The 23,330-nt window shown below is 41.3% G+C and overlaps 1 protein-coding gene across 1 annotated transcript in view; it reads right to left on the reverse strand.

Annotated features, from left to right (window-relative positions):
* TFB1M (transcription factor B1, mitochondrial) overlaps positions 1-13,775 on the reverse strand; it is a 59,586-nt gene extending 45,811 nt beyond the window's left edge. Inside the window, exons 1-2 of the mRNA XM_068985395.1 lie at positions 13,643-13,775; positions 10,349-10,500 (exon numbers count right to left, since the gene is read on the reverse strand). Coding sequence (XP_068841496.1) covers positions 10,349-10,500; positions 13,643-13,775 — 285 coding nt within the window. The remainder of the gene's footprint in view (positions 1-10,348; positions 10,501-13,642) is intronic.
* Between the last annotated feature and the right edge of the window lie 9,555 nt (positions 13,776-23,330).

Raw genomic sequence — 23,330 nt, forward strand, 5'->3', positions numbered from 1 at the left:
CTTTGAGTAAAAAGCATTCATTAAATAAGGCTGCAAAAGAAGAAAACCAAACTGTGATAAAGGAAGCATACAAAGTTTGTACCAATCCTAGAGATGTTAGATCCTGAAGCCAACATACTGAACTATGTCATTTTTACTCAGTGTTGGAAGTAATTACAGCCAGTTTCCAAGAGAGAACATGTGCTTTTCTGGTATTAAGTTCTATAAAGGGTACAAGGAAGAAATAGAGAATGTCTTTGATAAAACTAAGAAAACAAATGCAGAAGTGTTCTTCACAGTCACCTAAAAATCTCTCTCCTCTTACAAGTACCTAGTGAACGCTTTCCCGCATGTGTGTGTCATGGGGTTGTGGGGGGCGGTGGGTGGTGGTGGAGGGGAAGCTATGGTCTTAACTAGGTAGTTTGCTGGTGATCTAATTTGATGAGGAAAGAATCTGCAATTTCTAGAACCTATGCCTATTTATAAATCCCTCCAGTGCAAAAAACTAACAGCCATTTTATATGTTTTACTCCACCTTCTCACGGTGACTTCCCTGGTGGCTCGGACGGTAAAGCGTCTGCCTACAATGCAGGAGACCCAGGTTCGATCCCTGGGTCGGGTTGATCTTTCCAGGCAATACTCTTGCCTGGAAAATCCCATGGATGGAGGAGTGTGGTAGGCTACCGTCCATGGGCTTGCAAAGAGTCCAACATGACTGAGCGACTTCACTTTCACTTTTTCCTGGTGAGGGGCTCATGACAGCCAACACTGTACAGTGGGCTAAGCAGCAATTACACAGCCCAGTATTATTACCTTCTTTCTAACCTGCCACATACTGACTTTCATACATGGGGTTCTCGAGGCAAGAATACTGAAGTGATTTGCCACTCCCTTCACCAGTGGGCCACGTTTTTTAAGAATTCTCCACCATGACCCGTCTGTGTTAGGAGGCCCTGTATGGCATGGCTTATAGCCTCATTGAGTTACACAAGGCTATGATCCATGTGACCATTTTGGTTAGCTTTCTGTGACTGTGGTTTTCATTCTGGAGGTTGTGGGATTGTACTTCTTCTTCTGTCTGCCCTCTGATGGATGAGGATAGAAGGCTTGTACAAGCTTCCTGAGGGACTGGGAGGGACTGGCTGTGAGGAAAACTGGGTCTTGCTCTGGCGGGCAGGGCCATGCTCGCCAAATCTTTAATTTTCTGCTGATGGGTGGGGCTGTGCACCCTGCCTTTGAAGGCAGTCCAGTTCTAGAGCCTACAGGCTCTATGGTAGGGCTAAAGGTGACCTCCAAAAGGACTTATGCCAATGCGTACCTCCCAGGACGGCTTCTGCCAGTGCTCCTGCTGACCCGTGCCTCCACAGGAGACCCTCACTCACTCACAGGCAGGTCCAGCTCAGTCTCTCACGGGGTCAACTGCTCCTTTCTCCTGGGACCCAGTGTGCACAAGGTTTTGAATGCACCCTCCAAGAGTCTGTTTTCCCTAGTCCTGTGGAAGTTCTATAATCAAATCCCATAGACCTGCAAAGTCAGATTCCCTGGGGAGGCCCATTCCCTCTGCCAGATTCCCAGGTTGGGAAGCCTGATGTGGGGCCTAGAACATTTGCAACAGTCTAAGAACTTCTTTGGTATTATTGTTCTACAGTTTGTGGGTTGGAGGTTCATAAAAATGTAAGGAGGTTATAACAAAAACCACCCCCCAAAAACAGAAATGCAAGAAGACAAAAGTGGTTATATGAGATAGCTTTACAAATAGCTGAGAAGAGAAAGGCAAAGGAGAAAGGGAAAGGTATATTCAACTGAATGCAGAGTTCCAGAGAATAACAAGGAGAGATAAGAAAGACTTCCTCAGCAATCAATGCAAAGAAATAGAGAAAACAACAGAATGGGAAAGACTAGAGATCTCTTCAAGAGAATTGGAGATACCAAGGAACGTTTCACGAAAAGATGGGCACAATGAAGGACAGAAACAGTATGGATCTAACAAAAGCAGAAGATATTAAAGACAAGGAGGCAAGAATACACAGGAGAACTATACAATAAAGGTCTTAATGACCCAAATAACCATGATGGTGTGATCACTTACCTAGAGTCAGACATCCTGGAGTGTGAAGTTAAGTAACCCTTAGGAAGCATTACTACAAACAAAGCTAGTGGAAGTGACAGAATTCCAGTTGAGCTATTTCAAATCCTAGAAGATGATGCTGTTTAAGTGCTGCACTCAATATGCCAGCAAGTTTGGAAAACTGAGAGGTGGTGCTGGAGAAGGAAATGGCAACCCACTCTAGTCTTACTGCCTGGAAAATCCCATGGAGAGCCGAGCCTGGTGGGCTACAGTCCACCACGGGGATGCAAAGAGTTGCACATGAGTAAGAGACTGAGCACAGCAGTGGCCACAGGACTGGAAAAGGCCGGCTTTCATTCCAATCCCAAAAAGGCAATGCCGAAGAATGCTCAAACTACCACACAACCACACTCATTTCACATGGCAGCAAGGTCATCCTCAAAATCCTTCAAGCCAGACTTCAACAGTACATGAACCGAGACCTTCCAGATGTACAAGCTTGATTTAGAAAAGGCAGAGGTGCCAGAGATCAAATTGCCAACATCCACTGGATCATAGAGAAAGCAAGGGAATTCCAGAAAAATATCTAATTCTGCTTCACTGACTACACTAAAGCCTTTGACTGTGTGGATCACAAACTGTGGAAAGTTCTTAAAGAGATGGGAATACCAGACCACCTTACCTGCCTCCTGAGAAATCTGTATGCAGGTCAAGAAGCAAGAGTTAGAACTGGACAGGGAATAATGGATTGATTCAAAATTAGGAAAGACGTACATCAAAGCTGTCTATTGTCACTCTGCTTATTTACCTTTTATGCAAAGTATATCATGTGAAATGTCAGGTGGATGAATCACAGGCTGGAATTAAGATTGCCTGGAAAGATACCAATAACCTCAGATATGCAAAACCACCCTTACAGCAGAAAGCAAAGAGGAGCTAAACAGCCTCTTGATGAAAGTGTAAGAGAAGAATGAAAAAGCTGGCTTAAAACTCAACATTCAAAAAACAAAGATCATGGCATCCAGTCCCATCATTTCATGGCGAACAGATGGGGGAAAAAGAGGAAATGGGCAATTTTATTTCTTGGGCTCCAAAATGACTGCAGCCGTGAAATTAAAAGATGCTTGTTCCTTGGAAGAAAAGCTATGACAAACCTAGAAAGCATATTAAAAAGCAGAGACAACATTTTGCTGACAAAGGTCCATATAGTCAAAGCTATGTTATCTTCCAGTTGTCATGTACATATGAGAGAGTTGGACCATAAAGAAGACTGAGCACAGAAGAACTGAATTTTTTTCAAACTACAGTTCTGGAGAAGACTCTTGAGAGTCCCCTGGACAGCAAGGATATCAAACCAGTCAATCCTAAAGGAAATCAAGCCTGAATATTCACTGAAAGACTGATACTGAAGCTCCAATACTTTGGTCATCTGATGCGAAGAGGTGACACTGGAAAAGACCCTGATACTAGGAAAGATTGGGGGCAGGAGGAGAAGGAGACGACAGAGGATGAGACGGTTGGATGCCATCACTGAGTCACAGACATGAGATGGGCAAACTCTGGGAGATAGTGAAGGACAAGGAAGCCTGGAGTGCTGCAGTTCATGGGGTCACAAAGAGTTAGACACAACTGAGTGACTAAACAACAAACAATAAGAACAGGTACAGCAGAAACCCACTCAGACTCATCAAGGGATTAGATATTTGATTTCAACCTGGGGTTTTCTATTCAACCTGGGGTTTTCCTTGGTGGTTCACATGTTAAGAATCTGCCTGCAGTGCAGGAGACCCAGGTTCAATCCCTGTGGGAAGATCCCTTGGAGTAGGTAATGGCAACCCACCCCAGAATTCCTAACTGGAGAACTCCATGAACAGAGGAGCCTGGTGGGCTACAGTCCACTGGTCACTTAGAGTCAGACACGACTGAGCAACTAAGACTTTTTCTATTCAACCAATGTAACTCCTTTAATTGTCGACATTTCTTAAAAATAAACTTACAGGTATAAATTTTTCTAAACTATATTGCACAATTCTCTTCCTAAACTAAGAACAATGAACCCAATTTCAGTCTTTTCTTGATGACTTGGATCACTGTTGACTGTAGAGCAATGGCCTCAGTAGCTATGGACCCTTCCCAATTGTGCTTTTGCTTCTTGCAGCTCTTCTGCCACAGTAATAACTGTCACTTCTAGCTGTAGTCAGTGGGTCTGCTTCCAGCATTCTCCGTACTTACTTGCAGTGGACTAGGAGATCACTTTGTCTGTGAATCAGCTTTTGCTAACTGGTTGAGTGTTGTCCATGTTATGATTAGCTGTGGTCATAACCGCATCAAGTAAGTTACATGTGTAAGTATGTAGTCATCACAACAGGAAGTCCTATTTAAAATCTGCTAGAAAGAATTTCAAACATTTACTATCTCGGATTAAAAACAGGTCCTGTTGTTAGGATGACTAGTTTACTTTATATCTCCCTTTGCAAGAGGATGGGTGCCGGGAGCCAGTGTGAGGAATCCCGCCCGTGACAAGGTCATGAGGAAGGAAGCTGACATACGCAAGGCGTGCTCAGACTTCAGGGACCCCTCTGGAAATTCCTAAGCATGTACCCCAACAAAAATCTGCCGGCTTTTGTGCTCTGCTTTTCCACTCTTCTGACATTTTCTGGAAAAAGTCAATTCAGGGCTTTAGTCTTCTACATTTGAAAGAGTGTTTCAATCCAAAAAACCCCTCTGATGGCTTTCTAGCCTGCCTGCAGGACTCGTACAGCTGCGCATGTGATTGTTTGAGGCCTCCTGACTGCAGGAGGCACAGGAAGCTTAAAACATCATAGGAATGTAGGAGCTTCTGAGGAGTCAAAATCTTTAGAATAGGACTGATTAAAAGTTTCATTTGTTGAGCCAATGCTTGCTGCCAAATTTTCATATCCTTTGTTTTTAGATATAGTTGATATATAAAAAAACAAGTAGTAGACCTAGTATTAGCAACATTAGATCTTTGAGTTAAGTACCTTCTTTGTTATAACCCACTGTGCCTTTGTTCTATAGAGATGTAACTTTAGCGCTTTTAAGGAGATGCAGATTAAAAAAAAAACACTTCAGGAAAAACAAAATTAACATTCATTAAGGAAGAGAGCCAAAAAGTGTTAACAAGCCTCTTGGCCAGAAGATAATGTAAATCACCTGAGACCTTTTGTATACAAAATGATGTATAGAAAGAGTCTGGGCTGCGAACGCTACATAATTTTGTGTTGCCCATTGATCTCCATGTTTTATCAAAAGTATAAAAGGCCTTCTGAACAATAAAGGAGGGGACCAGCTTCTCGGACCAGCTTCTTGAACTAGTCTCTCGGCCTGGTTTCTGGGGAATCTGGCTCCCCCCGTGTCTCTCTCTCTCTCTCATTTTCTCTCCCTTTCCCTCTCTCTGCTCTTTACTTTAATTTCAGGCTGAACTTTCATCTGGGGCGCGGAGGCTCGCCAGGTCTACTTACTTGCCCTGGTTGTTAAGACCTGCGCGAGAGGGAGCTTAAGGCGAGGCACCCTTAGATATTCAAGCGGGCGCCGGTGGCCCAACGTAGATGGTGCAAATTCCTTGTCTGGAATTTTATTGGTCTTCTGCATAAACCAAGCTATTCAGCCCTCTTCCTCCACTTAATCTTCCTACTACACTATAGTTTCTTAATCTAATCTTATATTAATAAATAAACGAGTTTTTCCACGCCAACGCCGTCCACGCTTCGAATTCCCTGGATCCACCGGGGCTGGACCCCGGCAGATGGGGAAGGGGAAGAATTAGAAGAGCAACCATTTGTTGACTACAGGCAACAGACCAATCTCTTTTCATAAATTTCTATCCTTGTAATAACCACAAAAGAAAACTAACATTCCCATGCTGCAGATGAGAAATCGGAAGCTAAAAAAGGTTCAAAGGCAAGCCCAGGGTCACAAAGCTAGTAAGTGCCATACATGATATCTGAAAACCAATCTATTTGATTCTCAATCCCGCAAATTCTACATTGCCTATCAAGTAGAAATACTCACTGTTTACCTAATAGAATTCCAGAGGCAATACTAACAATACTCAATGCCTTACTATCTCCAAAATTTCATGAAATAAATACCTTAATGGTTAAGAATCCTAGAGCTTCTTACTCTGGTCAAGATGTAATAAAGGAGACAGACCAGTTACACGCTTTCACTTTAAACATGAAATAGCCAAAAAAGCTGAGGCAGTACTCCGATGTTGGACAACAGGCAGTGCAGGAAAACTTGCAGATCCAGGAAGCTCTCACTGGCCCATCGGCAAGAAACATGAAGAAAAGAACACCAAGGCACATCACGATGAAAAGACTCAAAGCCAGTAATAATAGATAAAATCGTCAGCTATAATAAGGGACACATTCAAGCCAGTTCTAATGAGGTGGATGAACCTAGAGCCTATTATACAGAGTGAAGTAAGTCAGAAAGAGAAAAACAAGTATCAGATACTAATGCACATATATGGAATCTAGAAAGACAGTACTGATGAACCTGTTTGCAGGCGGCAAAGGAGACACAGACACAGAGAACACACTTACAGACACAGACGTGGGAAGGAAGAAGAGGGTGAGACGTATGGAGAGAGTAACATGGAAACACACATCACCGTATGTAAAATACACAGCCAACGGGAATTTGCTGTATGACTGAGGGAACTCAGACTGGGGCTCTATAACAACCTAGGGAGGTAGGATGGAGAGGGAGGTGCAAGAGGTAGGGGACACACGTATACCTATGGCTGATTCGTGCTGATGTTTGGCAGAAACCAACATAATACTGTAAAGCAATTATCCTTCAATTACAAATAAAATTATAAAAAAAGAAAAAAATCGTAAAAACAGCCCAAGGAAAAAGACAGAAGCAAAGAATGACAGATTTGTCAGAAACAACAGAAGTAATAAGATAGCAGAGCAACATCTTAAGAGCACTGGAGAAAAACCCCAAAACCTGACAGCATGCTTTTAAACACATTTAAACCATAACAATCCTATGAGCAAACTGAGGCACAGTGAGAGTTACCTGCCCAGTCATATAAATAGTAAATGGTAGAGCCAGACATCAAACACAGGTCATTTGACGCTAAGAGTCTGTTCTTTATTACAAAAATCACACTACAATGCTTTCACGTATTAAACACATTTTCTTACATTAGTGAATAGTGAAGTTGTTCAGTCGTGTCCAACTCTTTGCAGCCCCATGGACTGTAGCCTGCCAGGCTCCTCTGACCATAGGATTTTCCAGGCAAGGATACTGGAGTGGGTTGCCATTTCCTTCTCCAGGGGGTCTTCCCGACCCAGGGATCGAACCCAGGTCTCCTGCACTGCAGGCAGTCTCTTTACCATCTGAGCCACCAGGGAAGCCTTTCTTACATTACAACATGCTAATAGTGAAAAATCTGTATCTTATCACTATGTTCTTTCCCTAGGCTGCCTCGTGATAATATTTTAAGAACTTGAATTAAGCTACAAATGACATACTTCCAGGTAGCAGACATTTTATAAATTATTACAATTTCTTTAAAAAGTAATTTTATTAGCTTAGATATCACTAAAATGGAATCCTTAAAATAGACCACTCTTTCTGCCTTTACTCAGTTTTATGATTAATTTAGCACCCCTAAAAGAACGTGGTTTTACGTATCGAAACATTCTTTACAAGATAAAGAAGTCTATTTGATATTTTAGTACCCAACATTTCTTTTTAAGGCAAATTCCTTTTCTGCATATGTGACACTAAAAATTAATTTTACTTCTTCTACAGAAACAGAAGTCAAATATACACTTCCCGCACAGCAAGTTACCTTGAAATCAACCTTCATATTTAGGGAAAAAAAGCACAGAACTTTGATAATTAAGGATACCCAATTATTTGGTTTCACCATTAAGTAACACATTTATTTAATGAGCTAATTAGATATCTACAAAGAGTCAACCTTTCTATCTCCATGTGAAACATTACCAAACACCTGGTATGCGCCAGGCACTCTTAGGTGCTGTAGAGATACAGCAGGGAACGAAACAGACAGAAACATCTGCCTTCACGGCACTTACATTCCAGAGGGGTGAAGAAGCGTTAAGCTGCTCAGCGGTGTCTGACTCTTTGCAACTCTGTGGACTGTAGCCAAACCAGGCTTCTCTGTCCATGGGGTTTTCCAGGCAAGAATTCTGGAGAGGGGAGCCATTCCCTTCTCCAGAGGATCTTTCCTACCCAGGGATCGAACCCAGGTCTCCTGCATTGTCAGGAGGATTCTTTACTGTCTGAGCCACCAGGGAAGACCTCAAAGATGTGAGACTGACAACAAGTAAGAACACACAGTGTGTCAGATGATAATAAATCTCATGAGACAAATAAAACAAGGCAGAAGTCAGGCGTGCAGGGATATGGGAGGGGCAGTGCAAAGAGTGTGGCTGTCTGTTGGTATGTCTTTAAAACATCTTTCGTTGAGATCAGAGAGGAGGATATGTTAATTAAGCTGGTGATGCGAAATATGATTCACCTGCCTGCCTAATAAGAAAGAATTACACGTAATAGAGGGTGAGATTCAGGGTTAAGACATCCCTTTAAGGGGAAAAGAAGTCAGAGAGTCTTCTCTATGCCAGCAGACACCCTAGATGAATAAACCTGCAGGGAACTGTGTAATGTTATTCAGTTTCTTTTTATCATCTTATGCTCCCACCAAAAATAACATTGTTACAACTTCCACCTCCAACTGATACACCATTCTGGAAAGAAACTGGTTCAGAGGAAAAATCACTATTAAATTCCATATTTAATCAAGGAATATTGCACCATATAATAATCCCCAAATAAAGTTATAAATCTGAAACCAATTCTATCAAGGCTGGCAAAATTAGGTTGAACTAAATATATAATTTTTTTTAAGCATAAAGGCTGGATATAGCAAAATAATGAGAAGAAAACTCACTGGGTTTCTAAAAATATCCAGAGGCATAAACACAAGCTCTAGATTTTCTCAAATTTTCTCAAACTGTTCTGGCAGAAATTAAACATTTATCCATTAACACACATACAAGTTTTAGAATGTACTAATTTTAAACTGATTTGTCCTCCTATATGAAAATAACAATGTAGCTAATTTTATTATTCTGTTGGACTCACTTAATAAATTGCTACTCTTATGAACCAAAGGCTAAGGGCTCTTTTAAAGTTTCAGAATTACAGAGGAATCAAACAAAGGCCCTTAAGCCATTAGGTGTAAGTGCCCCCCATGAAGAATCCCTTTATAAGATCCCTTATATAATCTGTTCCACTGTATTATACTATTTAAAAAATTTAAGTTTCTCCTCATTTTTAAATCCACCTGCCTCCCTCAATTCTTACCTGTTTTAGTTCTCTTCTAGAGAAGACCAAAACAAACTGATCCTCCCCACAGCTTTGGAGAGGCAGCTATGAATCCCCTCACTCAAGGCTTCTCTTCCACTGAAATACAACCAGTTTCTTCAAACACTTCTCATAGGACATCACCTACTGTTTTAAAGATATATTTATCATTTCATTCCAGCTTCCCACGTGGCTCAGTGGGAAACAAATTGCCTGTCAATGTAGGAGACTCAGGTTTGACCCCTGGGTCAGGAAGATTTCCTGGAGAAGGAAATGGCAACCCACTCCAGTATTCTTGCCTGGGAAATCCCATGGACAGAGCAGCCTAGTGGGCTATAGTCCATGGGGTTGCAAAAAAGTTGGACATGACTTAGTGACTAAAGAACAACAATGATCATTTTATTCAAACCTCATTTTAAACCTGTGGCACAACTTAATTTCTTCACTTAAAAAATCCTTATACAAATGCCTAAGCTTAACAATTACTTTCTGTCAACGAGGTATGTATCTTCTCTATCTTGTGCTTGTAGCAATGATTTTCTGAATTTAAAGGAGGTTCTCAGAAGCCATGCCAGTAACTGAGACGTTGTTAGCATTTCTTAGTTTTACTTATTTTTGAAGGAATGGGGTACCATGGCATGCACAGCTATTAGTAGCCAAAAAAGTCACACAATTAGCTTGCTTAGCATCAATGCATAAAGCTGGTTTATTAAAGCTGCAGCCAACAATTCATGTGAGGATGGTGGTTAGAAATGCAGATTCCTAGACCACTCCTGGACCACTGTAATCAGAATCTCTGGAATGAAGCCGGTGAATTGCAGTTTGAGGAGCAAACTGCAGAAGTCTTATTTACCCTGAGGTTTAAGAATCGTGGCCTGAAGATTTAAACTGGGTTTTTACCTCCTAAGTAAGATACTTTTAGCAACTCACCTGTAATCCAGGAATAAATCGACTATCCTTTTCAACCACCAGAAGTTCAGCAACACCGGCATTGAGAATGGATCTTGTGATTCCCCCAGGCCCAGGGCCCACTTCATATACATAAGCATTTGTCAGATTGCCAGCTTTCCTTACAATTTTATCTAGAGAAAAGAAAGTCTGAATCGATTACCTTGGCAAATGTCAACATATGGAATTCAAAATGAAAAATAATCTATACAAATTCTTATCAGCATTACTCAACCAACTAGTCTTTTATACATAGTATTTATCAGATTATTTAACTCGGCCTAAACCAACAGTCTACCATGTAACTGTTGAATTCTACCAGACCCTTAATAAAAATAGGATTACCATGACAAATTTCCTTAACTTAAATAAACATGACAAGGGTTCAGTCTCTGGGTTGGGAAGATCCCCTGGAGAAGGCAATGGCAACCCATGCCAGTATTCTTGCCTGGAGAATCCCATGGACAGTGGAGCCTGGCGGACTACAGTCCACGGGATTGCGGAGAGTCGGACACGACTGACTGAGTGCACCTCACAAAAGCATGCGCACAAATGGTATTTTCCACCTGTTTCTCTGCCACACCAATCAATATAAGTGATGGAAAAACACAAACCACTTCTCTACAGTTGTTGAATATCAGTTATGTGAATAAGCAAGGCGAGCTTCACATTCAGAATTTCCAATGTTGCGAGTTAGAAATTCAGAAGCAGAAAGTGCTGGCAGTATTCACTTTTATCTACAGACATCTAGCTGGTGGTTAACGTGGCAATGGTACCAAGTTCCTAGCTAATAGGACCTGCAGAAATTGAGATTCTTGGTTATTTTTAGGAAAAAGTTAAATTTAGCAGTGAAGGTTTTTTGAGCTTTGCAAACATGTAAGTTGATATGAGAAAATTAATTTTAATCAATCTAAGTTAGCAGACCTTAAGAAAGCATGGAAAAGCACATTACTGAGGATTTATTGCAACCAACCTTCTGGAAAAACAAAACAGACTAATCTTATTGCCTGAGATATTAAAATCCAAGCAACTGGGCCTCTTGGGATGGTGGAAATTTAGCCACTGAAAACATACTAGCACTTTACACTGTTCACTGATAGTGTACAGTCTCATTTTTGCTTGTTACTGATAACCTACCTTTGTAGGCTTAGAGGCAAAAGCAATTGCTCAATTATCCAAGAATAATTTTCTCTTCAATGGGTGCCAGGAGAAAACGAGCATACACTGACCATGTTACAGGTGTTTAACACGCTTTCTCACAGCAAATCCTTAAATTAACGAAGAACTGTGCTGTGTGTGCTGTGCTAAGTCACTTCAGTAGCACCTGATTCTGCAATCCCATGGACTGCAGCCCACCCGGCTCCTCTGACCCTGGACTTTTCCAGGCAAGAATACTGGAGTGCATTGCCATTCCCTTCTCCAGGGGATCTTCCCAACCCAGGGATTGAACCCATGTCTCTCTATATAAAGTCTCCTGATTTGGCAGGCAGGTGCTTTACCAGTAACACCACCTGTGAAGCCCTAACTTAAGAATTACTAGCCCATTTTAACTTCTCTGAACTTTCCAGTTTCTTCATCTAGTATTTTGAGTGAAAACAAATGGACACCAGCTCAGGTATAAGTCCTAAAAGCCAACCCTTTCTCTACTAAAGAGCCTCTCAGAGGGAACAGAGAGGCTGCCTTAAGCACAGGTATTACAGAGTGATTTTAATACTCTCTCTCTCTTTTTTAAATGGAAAGCTACGACAGTATATAGGACAGTCTTTTCATCTTAAACTTTTCAGAAACATTCAAACACACATGGATATCAAAGAGCACTGTCAATTCACTATGTCTGGGGTTCCACCTTGCTCTGTTCACACCTGAACTTCTCACCTCACACAAGTTCCTTATTTGTCTTCATTTTGGTTCCTGTAGAAGAGGGAACAATAGTATCTAGATTCTGGAATTGATTCCTGAAGGTGACTAAAGATTCACATGAGAAACGACATGTGAAGGATTTTTTTTCAATATAAAGATCTCTATTTTCAGTCCTGGGAACGGTGCTTTATATCTAGAAGGCTGGCTCTAGTTACTGTTCAGTCACGTCTGACTCTGCCACCCCATGGACTGCAGCAGGCCAGGCTTCCCTATCCATCACCAACTCCCAGAGCCCATTCAAACTCCATTGAGTCGGTGATGCCATCCAACCATCTCACGACCAAAGAATTTTCGAGGTGGATGACCTTTTAATGCTCACGTGGTAGAGCTCTCATCCAATTAAATAAGAAAACTGAAAACAGGTTAAGTTTTTTTTTACCGTGTTTCCCATCGCTATTGGCCTGCCCACACTGCTACTTTACCTTCACGAAATAAAACCACCCATCCCTGCTGTTGGACTGTACTTCACAACTTTCAAAATGTGATTTACCGACTCAGTTTCTTAAGAGGGGCCAAATAGAATGAAATATCAAAACCTCAGAAATGTTACGTACTCCAACTGTGAACTGCCATATTTCTAATAATCTTTTTCTTGCAGTATCATCTTTCAGAAAGACCAGCACGAAGAAACGGTGGTAGAGGTTAAACGACCATATACATTTGCAAAATTTATCCAACTGTGCGCTTCAAACAGGTTAATTTTATTGCGTCTAAATTTTACTTCATAAAACGTGACTTAGGGAGTGGGAAAGCAAACCGACTAAAATGTAAGCTCCTTGGGGACAGACTTGGCCTTGTTCATTCACTCTCATATCCCACTTCAGCTCTAGCACAAAGGGGCTGGTTTCATGAGTGTTTATAGAATGAATATCTGCACCGTCTAGGGTGAGATTCAACAAGTAAACGTTTAAATATCGAACGCCATGAAATGGATACTCTTCCGACCTGTTACCGGTAAAGTCCCTGCAAGTTTAACTGCATAAAAAGCCAAACCAGTCAGCACGTGCATGTATTCCTTATTGGTAACACACCAAGATTCGAATTCCACAAGCGCCTTTGAGGAGACGCGAAGCCTTCCAAAGCTAGTGTTTGCTCGGCGTCCACACAGCCTGCCTTCCAAAGCCCACGGCAAATGCCCCTGAACAAACGAGACACTCTACACACCCCCTGGGCGGCGGGGCTCCAGAGTTCTCTCAGGGCAAAGCGGCAGAAGGATCTGACCTACGGCCACCGCACACCTCTGGGTCTGAACCCCGTCGCCTGCCCGCAGGGTCAGCGCGAAACCGCCCCCCCAACCCCCCGACCCCACTCCCCCAGGGACGCGAGGGAGACGCCGGGGAAACACTGATAAGCCACCTGTCAGCCTCAAGTCCAGAAGAAAATTCTGGGATAGCTGCTTCACGGCTTGCAGTCTAAACAACTTAATGATTTCTCGAATCGTGGGCAAAGGCGGGAGACGGAAAGTGCCGAGCGTCCTGGAGGAAGCCATGAACCCCGGCCTGGCAGTACAGGTCTCACGCCGGACTTTCCTCCAAGGCTCCTCAAGTGAAGCAGCGGGAGGAGCCTGGGAGAACTATGGCCCACCTCCGAGCCTACCTGATTGGTTAGACGTACCCCGCCGGAAGCGAAGGACGCGAACAGGAAATCCAGGCGCACACAAAGCGCATGCTCCCCGTCCTGTTAAATGCGGTGCAGGCTGGGTACCCGCTCCGTGTTTGCACGTGAGGTGGGCCGTGGCCGGAGCGATAGCGGGGCGGGGAGAGGCGGGGCCTGGGCCTGAGCGAGGAGGGGCGGACCCAAGGATTGGTGAATGAAGTTCACCTGGTGGAGGATTTTTTTTTGCGTTTGACTCCAAAGTGAAAGTCGCTTAGTCGTATCCGACTCTTGGAATTCTCCAGGCCAGAATACTGGAGTGGGTAGCTGTTCCCTTCTCCAGGGAATCTTCCCAGCCCCGGCGTCGAACCTAGATCTTCCGCAAGGCGGGCGGATTCCTAACCAGCTGAGCCGCAGGGAAGCCCCACCTGGCGGATGGGCGGTCCTAAAAGCGCCTCTGTGGAGCGTTGCGGGATAGCAGGTTGATAACGGCAAAACTGTTGATTGCTAACAATTCTCTTATGGTGGATGTTTTTAGAACCTTAGCACAGCAGGTGTGGCATGGCAGGTTTCTAACTTCTCTTAGCCTTGTTATTTTTAAAAAATCTGTTAAGTGAACGTAATATTTGCTTTAAAATTGTGGCACTGAGAGAGGTCGTCTGGTGTGTAAATCCAGAACGTAGTTTAAGTGCATGGTATTTGGTAAAGCCGCTATCAAAGATGGTCGTTACTGCTATAATTACTTGCAGGTGAATGCGGCCCAGGGCGTTAAACGACATCAGCATATATGCTAGAGAGCCAGAATCGAACCCAACTCCTTTCCTTCAAAATGTAGTCAGTGAGAAAAGCCGCTTTGTTTAGCGCTTTAGGCTTTGGGAAGTTTTTTCTTGTATATATCAAATGCTTGGTTATACCACCTTTCTAAAGATTTTGTTTCCTCCACCCTAAACAGAAGCTAGTAATATTTATCCTATTTTTGAAAGTCTAGACTGTTGACATAGGTGTTCATTCACAGGTTAAATTTATTGTTTTATTTATTCCTCACAACAGTCCTATGTGGCGAGATTATCATCCTTAGTTTGTTGTTTTAGTCGCTGGGGCATGTCTGATTTTTCTGTGACCCCATGGACTGTAAGCCTCCAGGATCCTCTGTTCATGAGATTCCCCAGGCAAGAATACTGGAGTGGGTTGACATTTCCTTCTCCAGAGGATCTTCCTGACCCAGGGATCCAACCTACCTCTCCTGTATTGGCAGGTGTATTCTTTGCCACTGAGCCAACCCATCCTTATCCTTACTGTGAAGAAATACAGGGAGATGAGGTCATTTGACTTAGAAGACTTTAATCTGAGTTCTTTCTTTTCTGAGTTCCAATTTTGGCCACATCCCTCAAGTATTAGATTATTTTAAAGTTAATGTATATTCCTTTTAATTTTTGTAATGCTATTTAATATATAGATTCTGAATCTTGACTATAAACTTGTTTACCATTTTCATATGGCTAACTAAAATACAATTTAGTAAATACATATCTATAGCTATAAAACCAGAACAAATGGTGCGTGATGTTAAATTACTGATCTTAATGCAGACTGGCAGAATTCTTTTATTTAAAGTTCAGCTTACCAAATATTATAGTGTGCCGTGTAATGATTGAATTTTCTCATGAGTTTTCTGGATCCAAACTACCACCAAATCTTCATTCAGAGTTTTTGCCATTGTGGCTTGCCTTTCTCTTAGAGTAACATGGAAGGTATACTTTAAGTCAGCCTGTAGCTGTTTTCATTAGCTTAGAAACAAAGGTCAAATTACTTGACAGTAATTTGAACACACTAAATCCTTTGACTATATGGATCACAACAAACTGTGGAAAATTCTTCAAGAGATGGGAATACCAGACACCTTGTTTCATTGAACACACTAAATCCTTTGACTATATGGATCACAACAAACTGTGGAAAATTCTTCAAGAGATGGGAATACCAGACACCTTACCTGTCTCTTGAGAAACTTGTATGCATGGCAAGAAGCAGCAGTGAGAACCAAACATGGAATGACAGACTGGTTCAAAATTGGGAAAGAAGTACGTCAAGGCTATATATTGTCACTCTGTTAATTTAACTGATGTGCAGAATACATCTTGAGAAATGCTGGGCTGAATGACTCACAATCTGGGATTAAGATTTCTGGGAGAAGCATCAACAACCTCAGATATGCAGATGACACTACTCTGATGGCAGAAAGGAAATAGGAACTAAAGAGCCTCTTGGATGAAGGTGAAAGAGAAAAGTGAAAAAGCTGGCTTAAAACTCAACATTAGAACAACTAAGATCATGGCATCTGGTCCCATCCCTCCATGGCAACTAGATGGGGGAAAAGTGGAAGCAGTGACAGATTTTATTTTCTCAAGTTCCAAAATCACTAGACAGTAACTGCAGCCAGTACATTAAAAGATGTTTGCTCCCTGAAAGAACAGCTATGACAAAGCTGGACAGCATATTAAAAAGTAGAGACATCACTTTGCTGACAAAGGTCAGTATAGTCAAAGCTATGGTTTTTCCAGTAGTCATGTACGGGTGTGAGAATTGTACCATAAAGAAGGCTGCACCATGAAGAATTAATGCTTTCGAATTTGGTGCTGGAGAAGACCCTTGAGAGTCCCTGTACAGCAAAGGGGGAATCAAACCAGTCACCCCTAAAGAAAACCCTGAATATTCACTGAAAGACTGATGCTGAAGGTGAACCCTGAATATTCTCTGGAAGGACTGATGCTGAAACTGAAGCTCCATTACTTTGGTCACCTGATGTGAAGGCCAACTCATTGGAAGGGACCCTGATGCAGGGAAAATTGAGGGCAAGAGGAGAAGGGGGCAACAGAGGTTGAGATGGTTGGATGGCATGATTTACTCAATGGATATGAACTTGAGCAAGCTCCAGGAGATAGTAAAAGACTGGGAAGCCTGGAGTGCTGCAGTTCATGGGGTCGCAAAGAGTTGGACACCACCTAGCAACTGGACAATGACAACAATGCTGTCATGAGTATATATATATATATTTGTGCAGTTGGAGAGTATTCAGATGCTTCAGAATATGCTCACATGAACTTTTAAAAGATTAAAACCACATAAAAAATAAAAACGCAAAAGCACAGTTACATGGAGAATTGGTGAGTTCTTAAGAACTTGTCTCACATCTAAATACAAGAATTATTGTTTTATGCCATGCTGTCTTCAGTAATCAGTACTTGAGAGTGGGTGATCTTTTATTCTCAAAACAGTTACTTCAGTTAATTTTGATTTCAATTCTGTGCTGGAAGTTTACAAAGATATTCAATATATACTGCTGCAGTGCTAGCGAGGGCACAGCTGAGTCCTGAACTCCAATCTTCTGACTGCAAGTCTCTCAAGGGAATGGCTACCCACTCCAGTATTCTTGCCTGGAGAATCCCATGGACAGCAGAGCCTAGCAGGCTAAAGTCCATAGGGTTGTGACAAGTTGGACATGACTGAAGTGACTTAGCATGCATGCATACATGTGTTAAATAGTTGAACTGAATTTTTAAAATTCCACCTTAAAAGATTCTTCCAAGTTTTTAAAAGTTATTGAGATCTAATTTTTATCACCATAAATATCTGATCCTCGGTCTTTTAATTTTCAGAAAATTATGCATAACTCCCTGCAAAGCCTGTGAAATCAGCAGGGGGTGTTTTAGTAGTGTATTTCACATATTAATGCAAACAGTTTTATCCCTTAAAAGAGAAGTATGCAGTTTCATCAGTTTTGAAGCTTTGAAGTATCTGCTTCATCTAGATATAAATTTTAATATGCTAAAATATTATAATTAATACAGAAATTCCTAGCCCCACCTATCAGTGGAGATGAAGAACTGCAAGTGATTTGTATTAAACTAAAATGCAGAATTCTAAACCTCATAAATCCCAGGATGGTTATATAGAAAAGCTACTTATTATTTTAGTATTTATTTTAATGAAAATGCATAGGTGACTTTATTTGGTATAAGTAATTTAGTGTTTATTTATGGATGAAGTGCTAATTCTAAAAGGTTGTCATTTTACAGTTCCCTGAAAGAGACTTGAAAGCCACAAAGAGCAATATCTTCTCTGCCATGTGGGAATTTTCAGAGAAAATTAAATGTGGCTTGGAATTACCAAACTGAACTTTATAAAATGACTATTATGGTATATAAAGTGCCCTTTTCTGATAGTATTTTATAATTCCATGTAATATGACTCAATGCTCTAGAGAAATATTGAGACACATTTTGCTCTATTTATTTTTTTTAGTGACTATTTGATGCCCACTGTTCACAAAGGAATCTAGTGACCTACATAGAGGGAAGAAGGAAATACATGATAATTCTGAGCAGAGAGACCAAATGCTTATTCTTTGGGGATGGAAGCAAAACAACTCGTGGCAAGCAACACAGGCTAATTGCTTTAGGGAACCATGTACAAGTTACACTATTTAAATATATATATATTTTACACTATATATATAATTTATATAATATATACATTATATTTGATTATATGATAATATATATGATATATAAATATGTATTTTACATTATTTTTATGTATATTACACTATATATATATATAATGTTTATCACCATTCCAGGCAGTGTCTGAGAGTCTGCTGACTCCCTAAAGATCTGTGAATTATTGTCAAGTATCCTAATAAAGAGGTGAGAACAGGCAACCTTCACCACTCAGGATGACTCAGAGTAGGGGGTAGGATTTTTTCCTGCAGAATGAAGCAGATCTTTTTGCAAATGAAGAAAAAGTCAACACATGCTAAAGGCATTGTAAAAATAATTAGCCTCCACCTGCAATGCAGGAGACACAGAAAACGAGGGTTCGATCCCTATGTTGGAAAGATCCCCTGGAGGAGAGCATGGCGACTCACTCCAGTATTCTTGCCTGGAGAATCCCATGGACAGAGGAGCCTGGCGGGCTACAGTCCATAGCGTCTCAAAGAGTTGGACATGACTGAAGTGACTGAGCACAACACAGATTATATCAGTAGTTTATTAGTTTAAAAATCCACATCCAACTGAAAAACAAAGGTTTAAAATAAATAAAACTGTGTCTATGAATACCTTTGCATCTAAGTCTTTCCCATGCATTTAAAAATCTATGTGGGAACAAATTGCTCTGTGAATGGGGAGACTATTCAACAAGTAAATGGATCTCCCTGGGCCTCTTGGTGACAGCCCCCTGTCCCTCCTCAACAAAGGGACTATGAGGTGAACTGGATACTCAATCAAGCCATGTCTATGCCTTCTTTCTCTGTCCCAGGTCCCCTGCCTTGCCCATCTCTAGCCTAAGCCCCAAAGACCAAAGTGGCTATGCCTGTGGGCACACACCCAACCTGGGATTCGCATTCCTGCCAGTACAGATTAGTGAGCTGTAACTCATTCACAGCGACAGGCTGCCTGTTCTCTAGTTGAGACGGGCTAGGTGAAGACAGCAGGAAGAAGGATAGGGAGGCCAGTGCAGGGTTTTTGGTGCCCTCTCATTTCCCTTGGGGCCCAGCTGGAGCCCAGTGTCTTCAGACTGCTGTTGGATCTGCCATGTTCATCTATCATGCTATCCTCTCCCTCCCCTAAATTGTCCAGTTGTGGATTATCTGGGTGAGCCCAATGTGACCCCAAAGGCCTTTAACAGTGGAAGAGGGAACTGAAAGAAAACCAGAGAGAAAGCAGCATGAGAAGGACTTAGTCGAATGTCGTTAACTTTGAAGATGGAGGAAGAATGGCAAGAGCTGAGGGGGTAAAACCTTCAAGGTGTGGGGAGTCTCTAGGAGATGGAAGGAATGGGGTCCTTCCCTAGAGGCCCTGGAAAGGAACAAAATCCTGGCAACATCTTGATTTTAGGCCCACCCATTTCACCTTTCTGAACTACAGAGGAGGAAGACAAATTTATGTTCTGAGCCAACAAAGGTATGGTAAGTTGTTAACAACACAGAGACAGAACACCAATAGTTTCTTTATAACATGAGAATAGTAATAGATAACATAGTGTTACAAAAATTTTTGCAGTATTAAAATATCATATATCATTATACCTCATAAAGTAAGGCATGTATTGTGTGTGCTTAGTCACTCAGTCATGTCTGTCTCTTTGTGATCCCATGGACTGTAGCCTGCCTGGCTCCTCTGTCTATGGGATTCTCCAGGCAAGAATATTGGACTGGGTAACCATTCCCTTCTCCGAAGGACCTTCCTGACACAGGGATCAAACCCGGGTTTCCTATATTGCAAGTAGATTCTTTACCATCTGAGCCACCAGGGAAGCCTGAAGTAAGGCATATAATAGAATAATGGACCAAAGATAGTGCCCAACCCTATTGACATTCATAAATGTTAATACTCTTCCTGTCTGAATACACTCATAAGATTTATATCCAGTTGTATGTAATCAACATACATATTGTTAATACTCTTACGGTGTGTGCATGTGAAGTCACTTCAGTCATGTCTGACTCTTAGTGACCCTATGGACCATAGCCTGCCAGGCTCTTCTGTCCATGGGATTCTTCAAGCAAGAATACTGGAGTAGGTTGCCATTTTCTTCTCCAGGGGATCTTCCTGATCCAGGGATTGAACCCTCGTCTCTTAAGTCTCCTGCATTGGCTGGGGGGTTTATTACCACTAGTGCTACCTGGGAAGCTCCTTGTAGTCCTGAAGTAAAAAAAACCATTAGAATGTAGTTCCCTTATTATTGTTGTAACATGCGACAAAGTAAGCTCAGAGGATTACCTGCCCATTTATTATTCTGTGGTGCTCATGAAAGATGACTTTCCCTTCTGCAGATTTTTATTGAGCTTGGCTGTTGCATATTGACTTTTTATTCTGTCACTTCATTATTTAGAGACATTGACAGTGTTCACATCAGAGGACTGTCTTAAGGCTGGAATTACAAATGTTACACCTGAAAACAAACGTGTCATTTGATCTTACTGTTACCCAGTTTAAAAAAAGGTATTCCTTTTAGCCTATTCAGTACTCTGTTGTTCTTTTGGGGGAGGTGAAGGCAAAGAAGGGTGAGTGGTTCTACTTAGGCAAAAAGGTTTAGGTAACAGTTATGTTAAATCAAGTGGTAGTGCAAAACAATATTAAATTATCATTACAGACTGTTACGTTGTGTTTTGAAATGTATACACATAGTATTGTGCTTGAAATCCTATAATTGTAGACTGTCTAAAACCAGTTTGCTCATGAGTCTTACAAATGAGAGAGACAGTGGGGAGGAAAATGGGAGTGCTGGCTTAGGGCCATAATAACTACAATAGTTTATTTATGTTGTATTGTGTTCATTATATTACATCGTGTCATTATGTTAACCATACCATATTTTATCACATGGTATCATATCATACTATAATCTATATATTGTATTTTGAGTCAATAAGCTTTTGTGGTTTCACTCCAGAATCCAATCATGACTATTATTTCTGTTTAAAAAATGCCTCCCCAATTTTAGTGAATTTATAATCTGCTACAGATTTCCAAACTGAACTCTGCTGTTTCTGTCATTATTCTCTGTGCCTGAATCTGCAACCACTCCATGTTCCTTATACATACTTTTCAAACTTTTTAGGCTTTGAGTCATAGCAAAAATTCATTTTATACTTTAACCCTATACACACCCCTTCATACACAGATGCTTCTTGGAACCCTTAATATAACTATGTGTGATCCAATCTGTTTTCTAAATTAGACTATTCTTTTTAAACCATTTTTTTTTCTAAAATAATTCTTGCAATATATTAGTTTCTACTGCTCTGTAATGGATTTTGACCTGCAGGTTTTAACACACTGTCTTATTTTCTTAATGGTCCCTAAGCCTAAAAAGTCGAACAGGCTCCAGTTTCCCAAGGTCTCTGTCAGTTTCCTTTCATTCCCCTGTGATGACTGCCTCTGTAATTTATGTGACAGTTTTCTTTCTATGTTTTGGAAATGTCAGCAGGGTAGGTCACTATCACATATAGTAGATGGTAATTCCTTTCTTGAGTAAATGTATATACTCCTAACTTTACTGTGAAATGTGACGATTCATGACATATCAGAAAGATCATTTACTGTTTTCCCACTCTCTTTACATGCATTGATTTGGGGAATCTCATGGTTCATACCCATTCCTGGCATATTCAGCAGATGATAGAGCATCTTGCTTCTTTTCCCTTGCAGGATTAAGGCCTGATGTATTACATTCAGGCTTCCCAGGTGGCACTAGTGGTAAAGAACTTGCCTGCCAATGCCAGCTACATATGAAACACAGGCAGGGAAAATCCCTTGGAGGAGGGCATGGTAACCCACTCCAGTATTCTTGCCTGGAAAATTCCATGGACAGAAGAGCCTGACAGACTATAGTCCATGGGGTCACAAAGAGTCAGACACAACTGAGGGGCTTAGCGTGCATGCATACATGCATTACATTCGTTAGAGGAAACCTTGGTAAGATATGGACGCTTATACAATTTGGGAGGCTCTCTGTAAGAAAAAGAATACAAAATTGGATATGAAAATCATTTTTTGGAATAAGGAACGAAATTATAAGTCATGACAAATAGCACAAACATCACAACATCTGGAAAAGTAATGTTTATTATTAACTCGTTACAAACTCGTTTTGATAATTTTCCCCCAGCATTTTGGGGAGCACACTCCTTGGTTGTTTTTTCATATGAGAATATTTTGAGAATATTTTGCACAGAGAGCATAGAAAGATAAATTTAGTATTTCCTCTACTCTGACTGATTAAAATTTGGTTTTTATTTTTGATAGTTTAGAAACATTTCTTTCAGCTTCAAACTCATGATTGGCAATGGCACATAAGTTGTTAGGATTGTTGTCAAAGTTGGAAATTCTCTTTTAAGCTTTTGATGTATATGATCTGTATGTTTTTAGGGCACTTCAGGGATTTTTTGTGCAGTGTCTAATTTTAAATACTTCAAATTCATGACACTCATTTACCAATTTGTCGCAGGCATCCTCATTGTATTGATGTATCATGAGTTTATATTACAGTCATTGATGTCAGTTCAGTTCAGTTCAGTTCAGTCACTCAGTCGTGTCCGACTCTTTGCGAGCCCATGAGTTGCAGCACGCCAGGCCTCCCTGTCCATCACCAACTCCTGGAGTTCACTCAAACTCACGTCCATCGAGTCGGTGATGCCATCCAGCCATCTCATCCTCTGTCATCCCCTTTTCCTCCTGCCCCCAATCCCTCCCAGCATCAGAGTCTTTTCCAATAAGTCAACTCTTCGCATGAGGTGGCCAAAGTATTGGAGTTTCAGCTTTAGCATCATTCCTTCCAAATAACACCCAGGACTGTCCTCCTTTAGAATGGACTGGTTGGATCTCCTTGCAGTCCAAGGGACTCTCAAGAGTCTTCTCCAACACCACAGTTCAAAAACATCAATTCT

This window comes from Capricornis sumatraensis, chromosome 13 (assembly GCF_032405125.1).
Source record: "Capricornis sumatraensis isolate serow.1 chromosome 13, serow.2, whole genome shotgun sequence".
Classification (NCBI taxonomy): domain Eukaryota; kingdom Metazoa; phylum Chordata; class Mammalia; order Artiodactyla; family Bovidae; genus Capricornis; species Capricornis sumatraensis.